Consider the following 25209-nt stretch of genomic DNA (forward strand, 5'->3'; position numbering starts at 1 on the left):
AGCTGACAGGAGTATCACCAGTGTGTCTTCTGCTGTAGCTCATCTGCTTCAAGGTTAGACGTGTTGTGTGTTCAGAGATGCTTTTCTGCAGACCTCAACCGTAACGAGTGCTTATTTGAGTGACTGTTGAACCAGTCTGGTCATTCTCCTCTGACCTCTGGCTTTTTTACTCACTGGATATTTTCTCTTTTTCGGACCATGCTCTGTAAACCCTAGAGATAAAAATCACCCCCTTGATGATTGCAGGAAGGCATCAAGGAATCCAATGTTAGCTTCACTTCCTATCTCCTGAGATCCCTTTATCTGAGCAATTTCTGAAGACACCATAGACTTTTGATATCATTTTTGATATAACTCTCAATATTTTTGAAGTGTCATTAATGTACTAAATGAACTATTCTATTTAAAATTTTATTTTGTCAATTTAGTTGAATAACAAAGTAAAATTCCAGTAAAAGAGATTTATTTGAAAGGTAAAATTATTTTTTGGTTTATGAATAGGCCTATTTACATGTTTAATTGGCTACATCTTAATTGAAAATATGTCATAATAGAAACACAGTGAAATCAAACTTAATGATTTCCCTCAATTAACCAATAAGTTTTAATGAAATTGAAGATGTCTGAAATGTACATCCAATTCATGGAAATATTAAATAATAACCCCATTTATTACAATAAGTTTTAAAAATTGAAAAATAATCACACAAGTAACAACATGCCACCCAGGGACTTCTGTGCCTTCGTGGCTCATCTTACCCCAATGGTCTAATTTTATCATTTTACTTCAAAATAAAAACTTTTACTCCACAAATCCAAAAACACTGATGTGTCCACAAATCCCTCATTAACACACAGACACAAAAACACTCAACATAATACAATGTCATAATCACTGTTTTCCAGAGACACAAAATTAGATCAATTAACCTTAAAACTGTTTCAGCTGACTAAATCTCATAAATGATGATATTTAGATGAAATGGCAAAATTAAAAATGGTGTAGCTGTTTATCAAAGTGCTGAGATCTATGGTCAGGAGAAAATATATACAAATTGTGTATAATTGGGGTCAATTTAACCCCAGTAAAAACACTAACCTTGTGAAAAAAGTGTGCTTAATTGTATTGAATGTTCACTTGTGTGCTTTAAATCCTAAAAAGTATCTAAAAAATACTGTACTTGCAGATATATAATATATATTATTAATGAAATAAAAGGCCACTGAAGTGTACTGAAAAAGAAAACACACACACATGACTATAACACACTTAAACTGTCTTAAAATTGCACTTTGTAAAATGTCAAGTTAGTTTCACTTTAAGGCACATTTTAAATCATATTGTTTTAATAATCTTTTGTCATGCTTTAAAGAAGTACACTTCTTTTGATGTGTTGACTAAAGCACATGTGAAGTACTTATATATAGTATGTATTGTAAGTTCACACACACACACACACGCACACACACACACACACACACACACACACACACACACACACACACACACACACACACACACACACACACACACAGGTTTGTTTTGCTATCAAAGTGAGGACATTCCATAGGCATAATGGTTTTCATACTGTTCAAACTGTACATTCTCTCCCCCTACACTACCCCTACTCCTAAACCTACCCATCACAGAAAACATTCTGCATTTTTACATTTTTAGTAAAACATTGTTTAGTATGTTTTTTAATCATATTTTAAATATGAGGACTCATGAAATGTCCTCATTTCATTTTTACATCGTAATACCAGTGTAATAACCATGTCATTATACAAATTTGTGTCCTCATAAATCACAAAAACGTGCACACGTACACGCGCGCACACACACACACACACACACACACACACACACACACACACACACACACACACACACACACACACACACACCCTGTATAAATCTACAGAACCACTAGATGGTGATATTGCACTTGCGCTCACTAACACTCGTCTGCTGGAACTCATCTGATCTCCCACTCTCATTTACAGTCAGAGATTATCTCTGGAAAACAATCTTAACAGAGTTCATTTTGTCACACTGTATGGAAATAAAACAAGAATTACAATAATATGTGAAGTCACTCCTACAATGATTGGCCCTGATCTAATTTAAGGAACATGAAGAGACGAGTTGTAATGCTCTCAGACCCTCATTCAGTCATAAATGACCATTCATCATCGAGAGCATTTGTTCAAGCTGCTGTTATCTTTAATAAATATTTACTTCCCCTGGTTAAAGCTCCCCTTCACACCTCGGATAAATGCGGCTCACAGAGACAGCAGTGGAGGGAATGACCGGCTGTAAACAGACAAACAAAAGGAAACAAACCATGCCTGTGCTCTTCAAACAAACCACACAATCGCGTGTGTGTCGGTGATCACAAGCTATTCAAGTATGCAAATACTGCAGTACAAAAGAAGGATGGGAAGCATCGTGGGACGTTTTTCAGCGTGACGCCGCTCTTGATGAAGTCTTCAGGAGTTGCGTGACTACCTGGATGAGAGACAGATGCCCTACAGTAAACTATCATGAGTGTCTCCAGAACCAAGAACTCATCAGGCCTTAGGAGACCGTGCCTCAGTTTAGAGAGTTACCTAGTGCACAGTGTTTCTGAGCCGCACAAGTGCATTTAAATCTTAAAGGGCTTACATGAGAATTACTACACAACCTGAATTTCAGGAAAAAAAGGTTACACTTTATTTCGATGGTCCTCTTTAAATGTTCTACTGACTATAAGTAACTATGCACCTACATGTCAACTAACTCTCATTAGAATATTAGTAGACTGTTAGGTGTTATGGTTAGTAGAATAAGTTGACATGTAGTTGCAAAGTTACTAGTCAGTAGAATGTATGTTGGGAGCATGAATAAAGTATTTAAAAGCAGACAGTCTACTAATACTGTTATGTCTGATAGTTGACATGTATGTACAACATTACTTATAGTCAGTACAATGTCTAAAGTGGATAAAGTGTAACAATAACAACAACAACAAATCTAAAAAAAAAAAAAAAAAAAAATAGACGTTTCAGTTTATTGAAGTTTAAAGATTCTAGTGTGATATATGATACCATCAGGACTGGTTTAAATTATGATCATAATTCTTTTCACATTCCTTCAGTACTTTGACCAGAGATATGATGTCTAGAAATGCTGTAAGGCTGCTCACTGGGTATTGATGCACAATGTCTACATGACAGTTTTGTTATGATTTTTTTGCTATTTTTTGTGCATACCATTGTGAACTTATTATCAGGAAGCTTTTACAGTCCTCAGAGCAACAAATTATAGCATTTCAAATCTATATATATATATATATATATATATATATATATATATATATAAGTAAATCAGCATTTTAAAAACATTTTTTAAGTTTTTTTGTTCTGTCAGGTCATACATTCAGTGTGCTCAAATATATTCAGATGTACACATGTATAGTTATGTAGATAAACTATATTCAGATTTACATATAAATATAGTTTAAGATTTATAAATATATTCATTTGAATGTATATATTGAGCGTTAGATTATATATTTTAGGATTTATAGCTTTATATTCAGATCTATTTGGATTTAAAATGATATATTCAGAGTTACATCTATATATTTAGAGATAGCATTATATATTTGAATAAATTCTTATAAATAAATATTTAGGGTCCACATCAATATTTAGATTTATATACATTTGCGTTTTAAACTGCACATTTAGTCACAATATACAGATTTATACAAACAGTATCTATTGAATTTTTAACTTTATGCAGTGTTACAACTATATTCAGGGTTTACGACTACATTTATGATTTATAAATATAAAGTTATTATACACCCTAAAAATGCTAGGTGAAAACAACTCAAGTTGGGTTGAAAATGGACAAATCCAGTGGTGGGGTTAAATGTTTGCTGGGTAGTTTTATTTAAGTCAACTATTGTTTAAAAATTACTGTATTGCTTGCTTAAAATGAACCCAAAGTATATTGGAAATGAACATTTATTAATATGTTTAATGAATAATGAACAATAAACATTTATTAAATTGCTTATTAATAAATGTTCACCTTTTGATTATTATTGTTGCCCCTAGTAATTATGTGTCTGATTTTTAATTTTCAACATATTTTGGGTTCATTTTAAGCCAGCCATATAGTAATTTTTAAACAATAGTTGGTTTAAATAAAACATTTAACCCAACCGCTGGGTTTGTCCATTTTCAACCCAACTTAGGTTGTTTTTAACCCAGCATTTTTAGAGTGTATAGGCTGCAAGGTCTTGCATTGTCAGTTTTGTATTTTTAATTATGTATAAATTTCATTTTCAAAATTATACACAACATTGATTTAAAATATATTTTTTAAAAACGCGTAACTCTGTATTTTATTATGTGTAGCCCCAGGCTTTGGTTTTGTCACGCCATGAAGTTTGTTGACTGTTGACTCGTGCAGGACAGTGTGTTTGAGCGCTGTGTGTCAGATGAGTGGGCTGGTCTTCAGAGAGAGACACTTCACACAGTCCGACTCTCTCTTCACTCTCAGTCTCTACAGAGGAGAACAGCAGGAGAACGACTCAGGATACCCGCTAGGACAAGAGACGAACTTTGGGACGAGAGAGAAACTCCGTTCGAGCCGCGCGCACGCAGACGGACACGACTGCAGGAATCTAGACCCACAGGACAACTTTACCACACTTTCTCCAACAAACTCCATCTCACACAAGTTTGCGCTGCTGGAAGACATCAAAATCAGCCAAATATCACTTCTATCAAGACACTTTCGCTCTGGAGTGATTTTACCTAAAAGAACAAGGTAAGAACTTCACATTAAATTGAGATGTTTTAGATGTTTTCTTGATTGTTTAGGTTTTAGTTTCCCGTGCATAGCGAGGAGAAGATGCGTTTAAAATCTCTAAGGATCATATGCACTATTTTGAGACATTGCTCAGATGTAGACTACCTGTCTTTGCATTTCCCAAATGCTTCCACGCCTCATGAAAGAGTTGAAACACTCCTGCAGTCGTGGGGAAACGGAGCGGGACTCCCCGCGCTCTTTGAACCTCCTGCCAGAACACGAGCGACGGGCTTCTGCGGTCTGAACTCCTGGAAGTTAAAGATTTCAAACAGCTTTGCTTCAAGCCCCAGCTCGCAGGCTCTTTTAATGTTCGCCTGGATCTCGGAGGAGGTGTGTGGAGCTCTTTAGGATGGGAGTTTTTGGACATTGTGTTGGAGACGCAGTTCCCATGCGCTTCATCCGCCAGACGCAATTCATCACGACTCGTCCTCGCCCTCTCAATTGTGCGTCTGTTATTCAGTCTTTCATAGTGTTAAATGCTCCTGTCTCCGCCGAAGGGAAGGCATATAGGTAGTTTTTCTTTTAATATCTGCTTGCTAGGAACTTATCCAAACCTTAACGCATAAAAGCACCTGCAAGATGCGAAATTTTGGCCCATATCTGCACCGCTGCTCAACGAGTGAACTGTCCTTTCTGTTCAGAGAGATGACAGGAACAACTTATTACATAAGTCTGCGTTATTTCTTCTAGTAAGAAGATCAGTAGTTCACAAATACATCGAATATTTTTCAATATCAAGGTTTTAGGTTCAGTTTACAGTTTATGAATGAAAAAGGGAAAGTGTGTATTTTAGGTTGGAGTGTTGAATTTAAGGTCTAGTCTATACATTTTCTTCCCAAAAATCCAAACAGCCACAATTTACCATGTTCAGGAGTCAGTATGTTGTATAAAATTAAATACATATCAGGATTATTTATTTTAAATGTTCAAGTTGGCACTGATAACATAAATCAAAATCTCACAAATGTTTACTCAAGCTTTAGCTGTTTTGCAGTTCACTTAAATGGTCTTACAGTGTCAAATTAATTTTTAATAGCGCAAATATGTGGGTATTAATGTAAGCCTATACAAACTGTATGAACTAAAAATATCTCTTTAAAGATGAAAAAGTTTGACTTTAAATTTCACATCAGCTGCCCATCTGTGGCATGCAGTGAGATTTCAGCCCCATTTACACCCTTTTCTTTTTGAATTTGAATAGTAAACCGTGTGGATTTTTTAATCTCTCCGATGGGATTGCGAGGATTAGTCTCCTATCAGACACAAACAACTATGAAGTGGATTGCTGGCTACCTGATGTGGTTCCTGGTGAGAGTGATATTTTTCTCCGGGCTGGGAGACGTAATGAAAGGCAGACTCAGAATGAGGGAATTTGAATAACTGTATTTAGCGGCGAGGCCAAGCTGCACTGCCTCCCATCCTCTCTCGGAAAGAATGAAACAGGAACAAAAGTCTAAGAACGGGAAGGTCTGTGTTGCATAGCGTATCTAAACCCTGATTTGCATATGAAAACTCTGGCAGTGAAAGAATTCCGCCACTGTTGCAATAGCCATTTGTGTGTCCGACGGAGTGACAGTCCGATGCGGAGATACAGTCGTCCTCACGCTGGTCTTTGTGGGGTCTGACGTGACTGTGTGTCATGTCCTGTTGAGGAGAACCAGGGATTTAATCGCAGCTTTTCGAACTTATTCTGACCCCCTGGTCTTTCATTTCCATATCTGTTTGTTCCTGAAGCTTCTGAGCTCAAATTCAGTTTGAGATGGTTCATTCAGGGCGTCCCGTCAGCGAAACACACAAACAACGCCACTCACATGAAATTATTTTCCTTCTCGGTAGGTAGATGATAAATAAACGGCAGTGGCTTCTTTATTTCCCAGCATGCCTTTTTCTGCACTTCCTTCGATATGCTCATATGGGTGGGGTGAGATGGACAAATTGTCCCTTGAGTCTGTGAATATCTGTGAGATCTCAACTTCATCTTACAAAGACAGCAATGAAGTGAGCATCAGTCAGGGGCCGTCCTATTCAATGGTCTGTTTGTGTGGCTCTTGGAGAAAGTGGCCCTTACACCCTCCGTTGATGAACATTCGCAAACGCCGTACTAATTGGGACTCCTGAGATAAGATCTTATGTGACGATACTTAGAGCCTCGAATGGGACATCCCAGTCAGGACACTCTAGAGTGGCTTTGACTTTATTAAAGGATTAGTTCACTTCAGAATTAAAATTTCCTAATAATTTACTCACCCCCGTGTCATTCAAGATGTTCATGTCTTTCTTTCTTCAGTCAAAAAGAAAGTAAGGTTTTTGAGGAAAACATTCCAGGATTTTTCTCAATATAGTGGACTTCACTGGGGTTCAACGGGTTGAAGGTCCAAATTGCAGTTTCAGTGCAGCTTCAAAGGGCTCTACATGATCTCAGACGAGGAATAAGCGTCTTATCTAGAGAAACCATTGCTCATTTTCTAAAAAAAATAAAAATGTATATACTTTTTACCCACAAATGCTCGTCTTGCACTGCTCTGCGATGCTCCACGCATTACGTTGGAAGGGTCACACGTGACGTAGGTGGAAGTGCCGATCCAGTGTTTACAAAGTGAACGTGACTAAGTCAAACGGCCTTTACAAAAAAAGGTAAAACAACGATGTCGGATGATTTTGAAGTTGGAGGAGAAAATAAGATGGAGTTCTTCGCCCTACCGTGGTACTTCCGCCTATGTCACACGTGACCTTTCCAACGTGATTACATAATGCGTGGCTCATTGCAGAGCAGTGCAAGACGAGCATTTGTGGTTAAAAAGTATATAATTTTTATTTTGTTTTTTAGAAAATGACTGATGGTTTCTCTAGATAAGACCCTTATTCCTCGTCTGGGATTGCGTAGAGCCCTTTGAAGCTGCACTGAAATTGCAGTTTGGACAACCCACTTCAACCTATTGAACCTCAGTGAAGTCCACTATATGGAAAATAATCCTGGAATGTTTTCCTCAAAAACCTTCATTTCTTTACGACTGAAGAAAGAAAGACATAAACATCTTAGATGACATGGGGGTGAGTAAATTATCAGGAAATTTTAGTTCTGAAGTGAACTAATCCTTTAATGATTTTCAAATCGCTTGGAGACATTACACTCCTCAGATTCTTTGTGTGTAGCCAGTACTCACGTTCACACACTCTCAAATTTGCCTCAAACACACAAATATCTTCAAAGATTTTACTCAACAAACTCTGTTCTGGGTCCTTGCCAAAGTAAACAAGCAGCGGACAGCCAAGTGTCCACTGTGGAGTGCTGGACCTCAGCTCTCAAAACCGGCCTCTAACAATTAGTCATTGTGCCATTTGGCTGTTCAAGAGCACCAGCACAGCGCAGGGTTGGCATAAAGAAACATCCTCAGCTTTAAAATGCTGATCTCATTTCTAAGAAATCATAAAATTTAAGGTGAGAAATACAGTGGCTGTTCACTTGCACACTCATTCACTTATCAATACAAATCAAATACCACATAATGAGGGAATTGAGACACTACTGTGTATGTCCAGTCCTGCTCCTAAAGGGGCAATGTCTTGCAAGGTTTAGATCCAACCTGCCCCGACACACTTGCCTATGGGTGTATCCAAAATCACCCCATACCCTCATTCACTATTCCCTACATCAGTGACTTTCAGTCCTGGTCCTGGGGACCCAATGCTCTGCACATTTTGTACGTCTCTCTTATCTGACACACTCAGTTCAGTTAGAGGAGCTCTCAAATAATGAGCTGAAGATCTGAATCAGGTGTGATAAATAAGGGAGACATACAAATTGTGCAGGGCGGACCAGGATCAAAAACCACTGCCCTACCTTGCTCCTCTAATATAGTCCACAGAATGAGTGAATGTAAACGAGTAAGCATATTCGGACACTGAGTGCACCGGAAGTGCTCTGGACGCGATCTTCTGGTGAGACACAGGAATCCATTCGGTGTGACTCTCGCAGTTTTCTAGTGGCGGCTGTACACTCATTATTGTGGTGTATTATGAGATCGAATGAGTGCAGTCAATAATGTCCACTAGGGAAGTGTTTGCCTACCCTGTTCCTGGAGGCACACCTATAGTGCACATTTTCAAACTCTTCCTAATCAAACACACCTGATTCAACTCATCATCTCATTAGTAAAGACTCCAAGGCCCGAAATGGATGGGTCAGGTAGGGGAAACATCCAAAATGTGTACTGTTGGTGTGCCTCCAGCAATAAGGTTGGGAAACACTGCATTATGGATTCGGACACCACTATAAATGGCTGTCCCCTCAAATAGTGCAATATATAAGGGGCGATTTTGGACACAACCTGAAAGTTTCTAGCAATTCTAAAGACTTGGATTAGCTGGTTAACGTGTTCGATAAAGATTGTAACCAAACTCTGCAGGATAGTGGCCCTCCTGTAGCAGTATTGGACGTCACATCCCGAATGGTGGGGAAAAAAAATCCAATCACAGTCTCTGTTTCCACCTGGTATTAAGATGTGTTTGGTCGATCGGATCACAAGTAGATGAGGGAGACACATTCCTGTTTCCACCTGGTATTTTAATCCACTTTTGTCCACTTTCAACCACTTCTGTCCTGATTTCTTCAAATGGAGGGTCTATGGGTTGGCAAATGTATGGTTTTTTTCAGATGTTTCGACCTAATGGCTCGAAACAAGCTCGTGCAATTTACATATGAACATGACCGGAGACAACGGAAAAACATACGGAGAGCATCAGCTTTAATTTCTGCTCTGACAGTCGCAAGACCAGCCGAACACTATGAAATGGTTAGAGAACATTGAGCTTGGTACATTTTTTCTTCAAACCAAACTTCTTCAGCCAACAAAGTTTAAATCCTATCTGGCTAGAGCGCTTCACATAATGTTTACACATTAGGTCAGTAGACGGAGAGTAGATGGTCTTTTGTGGCTGTTCGAACCACATGAGCGTCTACACTATGAAAGCAATCCGGTCGAATGTGTTTTCATCTACCTCTGGAAGTGGTCGAAAGTGAACAAGCTCAAAATGTTTTACACCCCGTTTACACCTGTATTTAGCGTCGTCCACTTGTGATCTGATCGACCAAGATGCATCTTAATACCAGATGGAAACAGGGCTTTAGTGGTCAAACTAAAATAGATAGAATAGATGAAATAGTTTCTAATTGAATGTGGTTTTGAGTCAGGTTTGTGAATATCATATATGAGTGAGCTTTACCAAAAAAAAATTATGGTTTTGGACACCTCTTAGTGCGGCAGGACACCGGGATTGTCAACCACTGACTCTCGGAATAAAACTGCCCTACATTATCCAACATTGTCCTCATTGTGCTCTTGTGTACTGTTGAGGTTGGTTTCTTTTCCCCCTTCTTTAGCTTCCCAACTCCGGCTTGGCTCCGTATGTATGCATGACAGGGCCATGAGGAGCCCAGGGGACGAAGCTCACAGTAAATGTCTGTTCAGAGGTTTCGGGAAGCGCTGACAGAAGCTGAGGGAAACTCACCCATTCTCCAGTTTCAGGGCGTCATGCTTCTGTTGAAACAGAATCTGAAATGTTTCCCTTATCTCTGTGGAAATGAAGGCTTTTGCACCTCTGGTGGAGAGAGTTCACGTATGTAACACTGAGCTCTATAGGGAGGAGAGGCTGTATGGAAGCAGCATGTGTGTGTGTGTAAACCTGCAGTCATACATGATTAAAAAGCAAGCGAGAAACAAGTGACATCTCCACACAGGTTAGTGCGGTAATGATGGCTCTCCGCTGTTTGTGGCCCGGACCGTTGCAGTTTGATTGACAGGTGGTAGCTGCTCTGGTGCGATGTGTGTTTTCACCCTGTCAGTATGCTGCTTTTCATGCACCGTACATGTGTTACTCATCTGTGTGTGTGTGTTGAGCCTGTTAGTCCCTGTCTCACCTTGGTGAATTGCATGTTAACACTTCCTGTGGCAATTAATCAGTCTATTATTTGACTGATTGAATCATTTAATGACAGACTGATAGAATTATCTGCTCCTAATTGTTGATCAATCAGTCAGACTTTGCTGTTGCATAAAGACTCCCAGTGGAGATGAATGGTCATTTTATCTGATTTGGATACACATATGTTGAAGAGAATGACATTTCTGTCTCCAGAGAGATAATTAGAAGAAATGTAACGAAAGGAAATTGTGTTATTCAGAGTGGAATGCAGCCAGATGTTTCTGAAACACCTGACACAGGATTCTTATAATGCAGAATTATCTTTAATGACTCTTTAGATCATAGAACGATAATCAAGGAGGTTAAAATGAGGTAAATTACTTAAAGTTAAAGAGTAAACTGTTTAAAAAGCACTATTACATTTAAATGAGTTGTTTTACTTGCACTTGAAGTGATTAGGAGCATTTTGAGGATGATAATTCAAACATTACAGCTTGTTGTGTTCAAAGGGTTTAAGTTGTTTAACATTATGAACTTGACCCTACGACCTTCCCACAACACAACTCTCTCCCGAAACCACCAAAATTCATCACACATCTCAGATTTGTACATGGTCCATAAGTGATTCAGGACCCGAACAAACCCGTTCCTGTCAGAAAAAAAAAAAGTTTGGTAAAAACAAATGAATGTAGAAAAAATAAAAAGGAGCAAAACAAAGTTGACACGATTGCGGCCGACTCTGCCTTCAAATTATCCTCCCCCAAATTACGATCAGACATTCTCCTCAGCTCTAATTAAACATTAGCTTTTATTTGTTCCAGATGGGGCTTTGTTTTGAAGTTTTATTTTAGAAAGAGAACCCTTTCTGCTCTGGGAAACACAACTGCATCCAAACCTGGCGGAGTTGTAGAGGAAATCGGAAATCCATGTTCCTGTTTCTTTGCTTTCTTCTCTTGGTTCTGTACTGGAATTAGAGGCAGTGTTCTACATTCACACCCAAAGACATACAGTATTATAATTCCTACCCAAATATCATCTGCTGATGATGTCGGCTATCATACAATGTCTTCCCAGTCCCAGACAACGACCATCTAGCTAATTTGTTTTCCTAATTCATTTCAAAGTTCTTCAATGAACACAGTCTTATTTTCTGCGAGCCTGGACTGGATTTCTCTGAGTAGATGTTACGTTAGAAGATGTCCTTGTGTATCATTAATAGCAGTTCATGACTGTGATTTAAGATGGATTACTTTCATTCCAGTTGCGAAACATACTAAATTTCACATACTCCCGAGTACCCCAGACCAAACTACTGTTGCGCACCACAATTTTACCACAGCCGAATGAACCAAAAGTCAAACAGACTTGGGTCTGAAACAAACGTATCCAGCATTAGTATATATGCATCCCCATATACATATTTAGATGAGTCTTTAAGAGAGAGCATCTCTTTCCTGTGTGAGAATATCCTATTACACAATCACAGCCCGAGAGAAAGCAGCACTCTTGTTGTGAGAGATAGAAAAGAGGAAATGTAATGCATGATAAAAGCAGTGCTTTGTGTGCAAATGCAGTTAAGTAGATTTTGTGACTGACCAAAGTGAAAAGCCCAAGTGTAAAGGAGGCGGGAGTGAGAATGTGCAACTTTAAAAGAAAGGCAAGAGGAAGCCACATAAAGACAAAAACAATGGATGAAAGTGGTGGAGGAGAAAGAGAGAGTACTATCTGAGATTGGCAAATAAAGAGTGAGTGAAGGAGGTCAAGAAAAGCAGGAATAAAGGCAGCAGGAGGGGAGGGATTCCTGGAGAGGTCATTAAGAGGACAAGCACTCACTTGCTGTTAATGACACTGGAGTATCACTCTAATCTGCCATCATTAGCCTGATTATATCAGGGGGGATTGGCCTTTGCCTTCAGCTCCAATCAATGGCACCAAATCAATAGAAAGAGGATGTCATGTGATCCGGGCAAAGCCAAATCCAGCCTAGACTGTAGCCCAACACAGATGAACCAAGTTCAGCTCTTCTTCTTCACTGCAGCGCAGTCTACTTCAGCACAGCATACAAGAACGTAGTCCAGTTTAGCCTACAGATTTGTGCGGTTTTACCCACCCCAGCACAGTCTACTTCAGCACAGCATACATAAACCTAGTCAATGAAAAGTGCACAGGACAGATGCAGCAGATCGTCGAGAAAGAGAATCTGTGAATAGTTATAAGCAGGTGTTTAACACCAACCAGACATGGATATTTTGTACTGTGAGCTCGGACACTCTACACAGGCATTCAAACAGTGATTAGTGAGAAAACGTGTGTATGTGTGTGTTTTCACTGAGCACACACACAGAGCAGATGTGTGCATCTGTGAGTGTCTCCGAGTGCCTGGATGTTCTCATGAGTTGTTTGAATGTTGTTTGCGTGCAGTATCAACCACCGCATACCCGTCTTTTAGCCCAGCTGTGCCGCCCCTCTGGTTAAAAAAAACTTCAAAGGTGGTCAGTAAAGACATTCATTTGAATTCTTCATCCCAAATCAGCTGCAGTTTGGTTTGCTTCTTGTAGTGTGATGGTGCAATCCAGGCATTTAACTAAATGTTAAGAAGAATTTGATGTTCTTTTAGAAAAAGTACATCATAAAATGATTTACTAATGTCCTCCATTAGGGTTTTTAAATAGTCATTGACTGCTTCTGATGGTTTAACTGTTTTTAATCTGCTCCATCACAGACACACTGTATTGATTTCTCTGGCTTTAAAGACTACATGAAATAAAAATTTAGGTTTAATTGCTTTAGTTCATGTGTGTTAGCTTTGCGGTCATCAATATTGCACTCCTAAATTAAAAAATTAACTTTCTGCACATTACATTTCGGCATATTTAAAAAGTTTTTCTCTTTTAAGAAAACAGAGCAAGAATATTGATGAGTCATCCTGCACTACACAGATTTTTGTCCAATCAAATGCTCTCTTGTATGGCCCCTCCCCCAAGTAGCAAATCATGTGATGTTTTAGAATTAGTAACTTAAGGCCCATTCACACCAAGAACGACTATAAGGATAATTATAAAGTTTTAATAATTGTTCTAATTTTATAAAAGAATAGTGAAGTCCAATCCAAAGCTATTACGTAGCTCATTAACAATAAAAATATTAACAGTAAATCAGAATGAAATCCCATTGTCTTATTTATTCACTGTCAATGCCTCTCTCTCTCTTTCTCTCTCTCTCTCTCTCTCTCTCTCTTTAGGATGGCGTGGATGTGTGGATGTTATGGTTTGGTGTTGCTGGTGTTGGGGGTGATGGGACAGAAACTGCCCACGCGTGATGAAGGCCTCTTTCAGATGCAGATCAGGGATAAAGCTCTGTTTCATGACTCTTCTGTCATGCCAGATGGAGCTGAGATCAGCGGGTACCTGTTCAGGGATACACCGAAAAGGTGGGATCATACATCACATACATGTAACAGACATACACATACTTTTACTTAGCTATTTGCATTTCTATAAAATAAAGTATAATTACTATATATTACAGATTAACACAATCCTAATTTTATATTTTTAAAAAAATGTTGCTGCATAAATAGGCATACATAACTCCTGTAGCAGATCTAGGCAGGTGGAGCTGGGGAGGTGGAGGGGTTCATGTAAAGGACCGATCAGCCTATATATATATATATATATATATATATATATATATATACACACACACATATATATATATATATATATATATATATATATACACACACACATATATATATATACATATACATATATATATACACATATATATATATATATACACGAGTGTGTAAATAAATAAGAAACAACAACGGATTGTCTTTAAAACCCTCTTTTGTGCAGAACTACTTCCTTCCGCCACGGATTCAAATCTCAAGTTGACAGTTTGACCAAGTCTCCATTACTAATTCTAAAACATCACTTCAGAACTAGTAGTGAAGGAATGTTGAGTCCCTCCATTGAAACTCATTGTATTTTGTATGGTATTAGAGAGAGAGAGAGAGATTGCCTGAGTAAGCATTACCTGTGTCTGATATAACATTCATTCTTCAGATCAGTGTCCATAATATTATATCCATTATAAAAATCTGTTTTGAATGTCCGCTGAGGAACCCTAACCCTGACTCATTCACTCGTAAATCCATATTGTGCACTAATGGACCCTTTCTCAATACCAAATACAACATATTATTTATATAAAATAATATTTATTGAACAACAATATTTAAACTAACAACAATAGTCATTATAATTGCCAATAGGAAATAAACACAATTGTACAATTCAGTCAAACGTACAATAGCAGTGCTCTACAGGATGTAAGTTAAATATAGCCTTAATATTAAATTATTAAATTTAACATAGCCCAATTCTATTTGCTCAGGAACAAGTAATAGATTAATAAGACCAAAGATTGCCCATTTTATGTACCCAAAATGAATTATATCTCATGTTTAACCACTATAAGACACAGCGGCAAGTCCCCGAAGCACTGGCTGAGATGAAGCTGTTCTTGGCGGGTACACGAGCACTGAACAGCCGCTGAAGGCCTGGAGCTCGCATCTCCAAAAACGACAAAACAAATTGTAAAATAGGCGCTATGATTAAATGTAAGTTACATATTTCAGGTCTAAACAACTACATTCTCACCTAAAAAACTCTTAAAACTACAGTTCGTGGTACAACAAGTGTAGTATTTGTAAAAAAAAAAAAATACAGTGGATTTGCTCTGCCGCCATTACTGTCACTTCAAGCGGAGTGATACAAACAGTGAAAAGGTAGTGCTGTTATCACTAGAATATCACACGGCTCTCAGCCAATCAGATTCGAGAACCAGAAAGAACTGTTTTGTATATTTATATATATACACCTATTAAAATTCATGATTGATTTTATTCTGGATGTCCCCACATGCCCCAAATTTTTATGTTTGAACATCCTGGGACAGAAGGGTTTTGTATGATCATATGCATTTGTGGATGTCTTTGTCTGTGGGAAGAAGAAATATGGAATCTATTATAGCCACAATGCATTAGATGAGGGTAAGACATGTATTATGAATGAGATGCTGGAAACGTGTATGTGTGTGTGTGTGTTTGATGAAGTACTGTTTTGAGTAGCAGGTGGACTCAAATGGAAGAATATCAACCATGTTCACCACGTCTATCAAACTGTACCACATGCGAGGTCTTAGCAAAAGGCTACAGGGTTATTTTTGCTGCGGATCCTGGATGAATTAATCAGAACGAACATACCACAGATGGTCGCATGCTGAGCTATTCGCAATTTAAAAACGCTCTATAGTAACAACGAATCTCTACGTTTTCCATCTGATGTCCACGCCAATGATTCTGTCAATGTCGTGTCCTGCTAATGAATTGCAGTGTTCTCAAATATAGCTGATTACACTGAAGTCAACCATACATCTGTCATAATTATTAGAGTTGTAAGGTGTTTCTGCTCACAGAAAAGATTGTTTTATTATTATATTACAGTTTAAAAGCTTTTTTATTTCCTATAAATGTGCCAATCCAATCTCATGAGAAAACTATTTTCAAAGATGGTGATTTTGTATAAATTTGTACCATGTGATTTGTATGGAAACATATGTTGGTCCACCCCTAAAGGTAACATTAATGGGGCATAAACAGATCGTACGAAAACAAATTAATGATGTAGTTCCAATTCAACATACGTAATGTGGTCATGGAAGTCATTTTAATTGAAATGTTTATAATTGCACGATTCTTTTCTGTTTCACATACTATTTTTAAAAAAAAAAAAAAAAATGTAGGCAGTGTTCAGTCTATACTCTGCACTAAGTAGTAGGCTACTACTCCACTCCGAAGATGGCATTAGAAATAGTTTACAGCTGAAATATTCTAGCCGTGTTTGGTATGCTTTTTATAAGACACCTCCCATGTGCAATGCGTTGTCAAAAGCACGCTAATTCAGAGGCAACACAGTGCTAAAAACGCTAACAAAGACAGCAGAAATGTGTTGAGACAGCAAAGCCAATGTAGCAGCGTTGTGTTTAGGGAATATGGTCCTAATTCGGCAGCGGTCTCTGAAAGGCCAGCTAGTTCTAATTTCAGCTCATTGTGTCTTGGGACGGGTTTTAATATATCTCAAGTACTTTTAAAGACGTAACATGACTGCAATCAGACGGGCTAAATCAGCAACACCATTATGAATAACCTTGCTAAAATGGAAGTCTCATACCTAGGGAGTTGCGGAAAGTATTGCTGTATGCCTTTTTATGTAATTTTTATGCTAAAAGTGCACCTAAAACCTAAAAATATAAATGCATACAGATGGCCAGTTTTCACACAGTCATCAAAACTGATTTAGTCCAAACAAAAGCACATCTGCTACAACATACAATGAGTCATGTTTCATTTCCTGCATAATTCCTATGTTGTAGTCATTTTCAGAGTGCATGCTAACTTTCCTCACTTTTGCAGGTACTATTTTGTGGTGGAGGAAGACAACACTCCTCTGTTGGTGACGGTGACACCTTGCGACGCTCCTCTGGAGTGGAGATTGACGTTGCAGGAGCTCCCAGAGGACCGCAGTGGGGAAGGATCAGGTATCCGAATTAAATCTCCCAATCGATGTTGCAGCTCTGCAGTAATTTAAGACTTGTTTTCCATGTAAACGTTCTAAACTATTATTAGAAAAACTTTCCTTAGATCTGTGGAACAAGAGAACGTCTCCCATAGCCATTCCATACAGCTTAAGGATTAAAGTAGGCAGTGGTATCTCCTTCCATTTATCTCCATAGGATTAAACCTCGTTAGGAAGGAAGTCATTCCTAAATTAGGAATCATTTCATTCCTAGAGGATTAGGAATTCTTTTCAACTAAAATATAAGACAAACTGAAAGGATTAAAGAAAACTGTAAAATAAGAAATACTAAGTGCAGTGGCTCTGTTCCAAAACCTAGTGCGCAACCTCCATAGACAGTGTTTTAATCTCCCAATGTTAAGGCTGTCCTAAAATTATAATTCTGGCCTCTACAGAGAAAGGCATCCAAGAATGCACTGTGACAAAAGATGAGGATAAGGCAAGAGAAATGTCTAAAATATACTTATTGAAAAGAATAGTGAGTTGAGTCTCCCGTATACCCGTTTGAGGAGCACTATTTGTATTATGAGGTTACCTTTCAGTTAAGATGCTGCCTATGTAGGGAATAGACAGCAAGGCTGAGTATTAATGTTTGCAAGGTTTCAGACTGATTTAACCAAACAAAAAGGTCAAAATGAGTGTCCCATAGAGGCCCCCTTGGAAAGTTTTCTGCTGAAATAGCAAAGCAACACGGCTGCAGGTAAATATGTGTTTTCTGTGAAGTACTGTGGAGCGTGTCCAGTGTGGGTCAGTGTTTTCCAGCGTGGTCAATCATTAGCGCTGTTAGTGTACACTTCTGCGTCAGTGCGTGTTTGTGAGCACGTGTGGATTTGGGCCCAGTGTGACCGCACCTGTGTACTGATGGACTGCATCTGATGTCTGCAGCAAGAATGAAAAAGAGAAAAATCTTGTATAGGGATATATAGGGGTTAATCTCACAAAACCTGTCAAGAATGTCCAAGTGACCCCAAAATGAAAAGACAAAACATTATATTTACTTAAAGAAAATTAAGTCTATATTTACAAGTGTGGGTATTAGAAGGTCAGAGTAATGGGTGAGCCGAAAGGTCTTTACAATTGGTCATGAAAGCACCCTGTTAAAGGATTAGTTCACTTCAGAATAAAAATTTCCTGATAATTTACTCACCACCATGTCATCCAAGATGTTCATGTCTTTCTTTCTTCAGTCGAAAAGAAATTAAGATTTTTGATGAAAACATTCAACAGGTTGAAGGTCCAAATGTCAGTTTCAGTGCAGCTTCAAAAGGCTCTACACGATCCCAGACGAGGAATAAGGGTCTTATCTAGAGAAACAATTGTCCATTTTCTAAAAAAAATAAAAATGATATACTTTTTAACCACAAATGCTCATCTTGCACTGCTCTGTGATGCGCCACGCATTATGTAATCACGTCGGAAGTACCGCGGTAGGGCGAAAAACACTCATTTTCTCCTCCAACTTCAAAATCGTCCAACATCTTGTTTTCCTTTTTTTTGTAAAAGGCATTTGACTTAGTCTTTGCATGTTCGCTTTGTAAACACTGGATCGGTACTTTCACCTACATCACGCGTGATCTTTCTGACGTGATTAAGTAATGCGTGGCGCATCGCAGAGCAGTGCAAGATGAGCATTTGTGGTTAAAAAGTATATATATTTTTTTTAGAAAATGACTGATCGTTTCGCTACATTCCTTATCTGGGATCGTGTAGAGCCCTTTGAAGCTGCACTGAAACTGCAATTTAAACCTTCAACCCGTTGAACCCCAGTGAAGTCCACTATATGGAGAAAAATCCTGGAATGTTTACCTCAAAAACCTGAGTTTCATTTCAACTGAAGAAAGAAAGACATGAACATCTTGGATGACATGGGGGTGAGTAAATTATCAGGAAATTTTCATTCTGAAGTAAACTAATCATTTAAGGTGTGGGGTTTGTTTCTGTCGTAGCATTGTGTACCTTTTGGCATGACCCTACCTTTCAGCATGCCCATTACTCCAAACCTGCAGCTATCCCTGTCTCTATATTCATGACCTATAAACGTTTTTGCTTTGTGACATTTTCACCATGATTAAGCACATTTCCTCCAAGCTGTTCTCATTCTGTGAATTACGTGCTTAATAGAGTGCTACAGTCATGACGTCAAAACCCGGAAGACTAATTTAGCGCTGGTTCCTTTGAGATTTTGTGTAAAATAAAGCCTGTGGTAAACATAACTTGATGATACTTTCACGTTTTGTTCTAAAAAATCCCATAGGAAAATCTCGAAGGAACCAGCAGTGAATTAGACTTCTGGGTTCTGACGTCAGACCTGCACCACTATATCGTTAAGCAAATAATGAAACAAATTGTAATTATCATAAAATTAGACTTCATTTTCTTAACGTAAAATATAATTTCTCTTTTTTTTATTTAATTTTGTAGCAAGATGTGACCTAGACATGCTTTCAATCACAGCTGTAGGATTCCTCCCACTGTTTCCATCAACTCAAAAGGTTGTGACCGGCACATTTCTTCAAAGCAAGATTCTCGCTCGTACTCTCGTCCTCTCTCTCTCAGCTGTACTCCCACCTCTTTTGCTCTCCCTCCTAGTACTTTTCTCGTTTCTTCTCTTTTCTCCCCATCACCCTCTCTCTACATCTCTATTTTTCCATCTGGACAGTATCCTAAAAAAGAAATCAATAAAGTTCCACAAAACACCCTTGTATTTCATTCCAGACACATGGAGCAGCGTAGCTGTTTCAGTTAGAGTGCATCTGTCCACGTGTCTGTGAAACCTAATGTATAGGACCGAAACCAGGCAGAAGTGCACAGAACATGTCCATGTGTGAGCTCACATAAAGACATGAGTGTCTCCCTGTGAGATGACAAGCTTCTCTGATCATCTCTGACTTTTTGTGCAGTAATGACTCCCAGGCCCTGGGTTTCCCTCTTCCTCTCGGTCTGTGGCCCAATTTGGTTGGTTGTCCTGGCTGATGAAATGCAGAGACCCCCATCATTCACTGCTGTACCTTTGGGATTTATGCAAAGGATTTAGATTTTTTTAAAAAAATGATCGTCTTGCTTCAGCTGAAGGCGTGACTTGGCTGTGATTGGGAGATCCTGAAAGACAAATCAGTCACAGTTGATGATATCCGCCTTCAGCCTCATTTCCTCACTCATGTACCCATTCACTCATTCACAACTGCAATAAATCAAATACACATACACACACACTGGTGGGACTGGACTATAAGAAAGAACATTTCAAATAAGATTTCTTTATCTCATTTGTTTCAAGACAGCAATTAGATCAAACGGAAAGAAAATGAGACCACCTATATGCCTTTTCCTAGGGTCTTTCTGTCTCCTGCTCCTGAGAGTTTCAGAATAGATCAGATCTTCTTGAACTGTGTTATCCACATTGATTTTACATCTCTAAACACTGACATTTGCAGATACTTTGATCCAAAGCAACTTGGCATTCAAAGTTTATACATTTCTATCAGTCCTTGCATTGACTGGGAATCGAACCCATGATGTTGGCGTTGCTAGTACCATGCTCCACTGTTTGAGCTGCATTAATGCTTGATGAATGTCAATAATTGTCTCCGTTTTTTTTCCCTAAGGAATTTCAGGAGATACATCTGTGACATTAAAACATAACTGAGAACTCGATTTAGTCTCCTGAGCTACGACAGAGCAACATCTGTGCAATTCACGTTTTCTCTGGGTGATTGCAGGACTACATTATAAATGAAGTGTAAACAAGGACATGGAAGTGTTTTATTTTTTTTACAGTACAGCAGTCACAGTAAATATATACTCATGCACAAGTCTTTTCCCATGTTTGCGGAATATATCCACTGGGAGCCGGTCTTTGAGTGCAACTCGTGTTCATTTCGTTCTCTGGTTGACAAACATAATATTATGTTTTCTCGCTCAGCTCAACGGAGAGGGCTTGGAAAGGAACTCAAGGAACAGTGAGGCCACAAGGCATCTCTGTGTAGCTTAGAGCACCCGGGGAAAGTAAAGTTAAAGTCACACTCTGATGTGCAGGGTTGTTTGGATACAAAACACATCAGACGAGTGGCTAACTATCCATCACATCAGGTAGCTCCAATGACCTCACCAGGATTAACACATTAAACGATGCTCTTTCTGTTAAGATGGAAATTGCTGCTTCTTTTTCCAGTGGTGTTAATTGGGGTGTGGGGAGGAAGTGGAAAGTAAACAACTATGAGAGGATTCAGAGTGGTGAGGGAAATGCGTCATTATGTGGCAGTTACTGTTAAACGTCTCAGTCATTGATGTTCAGAGAGAGCTTAAGTGTGTACATCCATTTGTTCGACAGTTTGTGTGGCTTGTGTTTGTGTGTGGTTTAAACAAGTCTCCAAATTGCCGTTGTACCCCAACAGAATGGGCCATGTTTTTGATGTTTGTGGTTTGTTCTGTGGGGAGACTCATTTCCTCATCATCTCTTGATTTATTGTGCTTGTTTCCCAAGGTCTAATTTAGTGAATCTTTTGTGTGTCTTTTCTTGTGTCTCAGGTGAGCCAGAACCTCTGGAACAACAGAAACAGCAGGTCACAGCCAATGAGGGTACCGAACTCTTTACCTACAAAGGAAACGATGTCGAGTCATTCATCTCTACCAGCTCCCCTTCAGGCTTGTACCAGCTGGAAATCATCTCCACCGAAAAGGACAGCAACTTCAAGATTTACTCAACCACAACTCCCGAGTCTGACCAGCCATACCCTGAACTCCCTTACGACCCCAGGGTTGATGTTACCGCGCTGGGTCGCACCACTGTCACACTAGCTTGGAAGCCCACTCCTACTGGCTCCGTAATGGGCCAGCCGATCCAGTACTGTGTGGTTATCAACAAGGAGCACAATTTCAAGAGCTTATGTGCAGCAGAGGCCAAGATGAGCTTGGATGATGCCTTCATGATTGCTCCAAAACCCGGCCGGGACTTCAGCCCCTTTGACTTTGCTCATTTTGGTTTCATCCCATCTGAGAATGATTTCCACAAAGACCGTTCCCTCACCACCAACAGAGCTCTGAGCAACAAGATGAGTCGCACATATATCCCCAAGCCAAAAGTGGCAGACATACAGAAAATCTGCATAGGCAACAAGAATATTTTTACCGTGACAGACCTAAAGCCAGACACGCAGTTTTACTTTGATGTGTTCGCCGTCAACACAGGCACCAACATGAGCACTGCGTACGTGGGCACTTTTGCCCGCACCAAGGAAGAGGCCAAGCAGAAGACAGTGGAGCTCAAGGATGGGAAAGTATCCGATGTCTTCATTAAGAGGAAAGGCAGCAAATTCCTCCGTTTTGCACCGGTCTCCTCTCACCAGCGTGTCACGCTCTTTGTGCACGCCTGTCTGGATGCGGTGCAAGTTCAGGTGCGGCGTGATGGGAAACTTGTCCTCTCTCAGAATGTGGAGGGTGTCCGTCAGTTCCAGCTCCGTGGAAAGCCCAAAGCCAAGTATCTGATTCGTCTGCGGGGGTCCCGCAAGGGTGCCTCCACCTTGAAAGTACTGGCTAGCACACGTGCCGGAGGAAAGCAACCTTTCCCTGCCCTTCCCGAGGACACCCGCATCAAGGCTTTCGATAAGTTGCGCACCTGTTCTTCCGTCACCGTGGCTTGGCTTGGCACACAGGAGCGCAACAAGTACTGTGTTTACAGACGTGAAGTCTCCGAAAGTTACGGAGAAGAGCACCGGCGCCGAGAGCAGAACCAGTGCGCTGGACCAGAGAGCCGTCGCAAGTCTGAGAAAGTGCTTTGCAAGTACTTCCACAGCGCCAACCTGCAGAAGGCCGTCACCACAGAGACCATAACAGGCCTGGAGGCGGGAAAGAGCTACCTCCTGGATGTTTATGTGGTGGGACACAGTGGGCACTCAGTCAAGTACCAGAGTAAACTGGTGAAAACAAGGAAGTACTGTTAAAAAAAGACTCAGAAGCACAGACTCTGCACAGAAGTAAATATATTATATATATAATGAGAAAAAAGAAGTTTATTTAACTCGAAGTGATATTCTACTAAGGAGAGTTTTGCAGACTGACTACTTGCGCACAATGCTAATGCTAACGCTGCATGTGTCGCAGTTACTGAACTGCCTGTAGAGTGAGATATCAACCTCTGTATTTATGTTTACATTACCGAGTCAAGTCGAGTCAGGCGCTCTCAGGCGACCCTAGGCACCTGAAGGTTTGTTCTCAGGGGGTGCCATCGCTGTTGCAATGCAAAGAGTCCCTGTACTGCATCCTCAATGCCATGGAAATGGGAGTTTGGAGGAGATGCAGTTCTCTTTTAGCCACTGCATGCACCATTTGTCTGCCTTATGTCTACGTTCTATTGGTTCGTTCATTACGCCAGCCATTGCAGAGGTAGCTCCATGACTCCTTCTCTCCGCTCTCCTGCCCTGTATTAAAAACATGGTTTAGAAGACTTTTTTAAATTATTTCATACTTCTTAATGTTTATTTTTTTAACTGTTATTTTTTTGTTATTGACAACAATTATTAGTGATGAAAATGTGTTTTAAATCTATATGAAAGTCAACGTTGTTGAAGCGTTTCCCCACTGTCAGTTTGTGTGTGTATAATCTCAGTTTGTGAATCTGGTGTGTGTAAATGTGTCTCACCTCTGTGTCACATGTACAGATTTTCTCTGCCAATATTCATGTACATAAAACACTAAATATAGACATCTGTAATCCCAGCGGATCTGTGTTTCTCTGCCAGTGTGATATACATGCTTGAAAATACCACCATGAATGAGGTTTATGTTCTTCTATGAAGTAAATGATCTTTCACATGACTCATCATAGATATGTATACTTAGATGTCACATTCAACCGCTTCAGACACGTCACCGCGTCCACCATCTTGGAACAGTTAACATGACGCCATCCATCACTCACACTAACAAATCAATGAATTTTCATTGAAAATTTCACAGCATTGTGCAGCCTAAGGCTGTAAAAATCACCAAGCTATAAATTCCAGACGGATAGAGGACAGTCTTTCAGAGGTGAGAATGTGTTGGTTTGTGTTTTTACAACACAATATGCAATATCCTTATGCAGAATAACATTAATGATAAGCGAAATGCTGTGAAAATAATTTGTTAATGTCTATTGCCGATATAGATATTCATACATGTGAATAACTAGGTTGCAGAAGCACAGTCAACTTGCTCTGTGTCACACACCGAATTTGACTGTTCTAATATGGTGGACAGCTTACGTATAGCAGCCTATAGAAACAGATAATAATGAGGCATGAAAGTCATTGTTGATTATTTGATCACTAGTTTATTTGACTATTTGATCTCATCCAATAATCACCAGGTTTGCAAAGTATGCAAAATAGTGTTCTCTAACAATCAATATAAACTAATACAACTGCTTGCAAAAGCATATTTACACAATATATTACACAAGTACAGATACCCATAATCTTTATCACTGTTTTTCTTTCTCCTTCACAGACACTTGTACACACAGGAGAATTTGTGCATGATGCTCAAACAAAACTCTACTTCTCACTGTCAGTCGAGTGTCTTTCCTGAGGAGCATGATTTGAGCTCCCTTCATAGCCTGTCAATCACTACAGACATGGCAGAACCTTGCCCCTCTTAAATTAGCCTCATTTCTGCCCTGCAATAATGAGGAAGAGCTTTGGGAATGGTGTGGAAATGGTTTGGGAATGCTTGAGGCAGTGGTTTGGGAATGCCATGGACATCTCTTTACAGAGAGGCTAATGAGAATGGTCAGCA

At 39.4% G+C, this 25209-nt stretch overlaps 1 protein-coding gene across 1 annotated transcript; it reads left to right on the forward strand.

Moving 5' to 3' along the window:
- Window positions 1–4505: 4505 nt before the first annotated feature.
- Window positions 4506–24150, forward strand: ndnf (neuron-derived neurotrophic factor). The gene is made up of 4 exons (XM_051880476.1): window positions 4506–4828; window positions 14034–14222; window positions 17274–17398; window positions 21964–24150. Exons 2-4 carry the CDS (start codon window positions 14035–14037, stop codon window positions 23373–23375), a joined length of 1725 nt encoding a protein of 574 aa, XP_051736436.1. The 5' UTR covers window positions 4506–4828; window position 14034; the 3' UTR covers window positions 23376–24150.
- Window positions 24151–25209: the final 1059 nt, after the last annotated feature.

Source organism: Ctenopharyngodon idella, chromosome 22 (assembly GCF_019924925.1).
Source record: "Ctenopharyngodon idella isolate HZGC_01 chromosome 22, HZGC01, whole genome shotgun sequence".
Classification (NCBI taxonomy): Eukaryota; Metazoa; Chordata; class Actinopteri; order Cypriniformes; family Xenocyprididae; genus Ctenopharyngodon; species Ctenopharyngodon idella.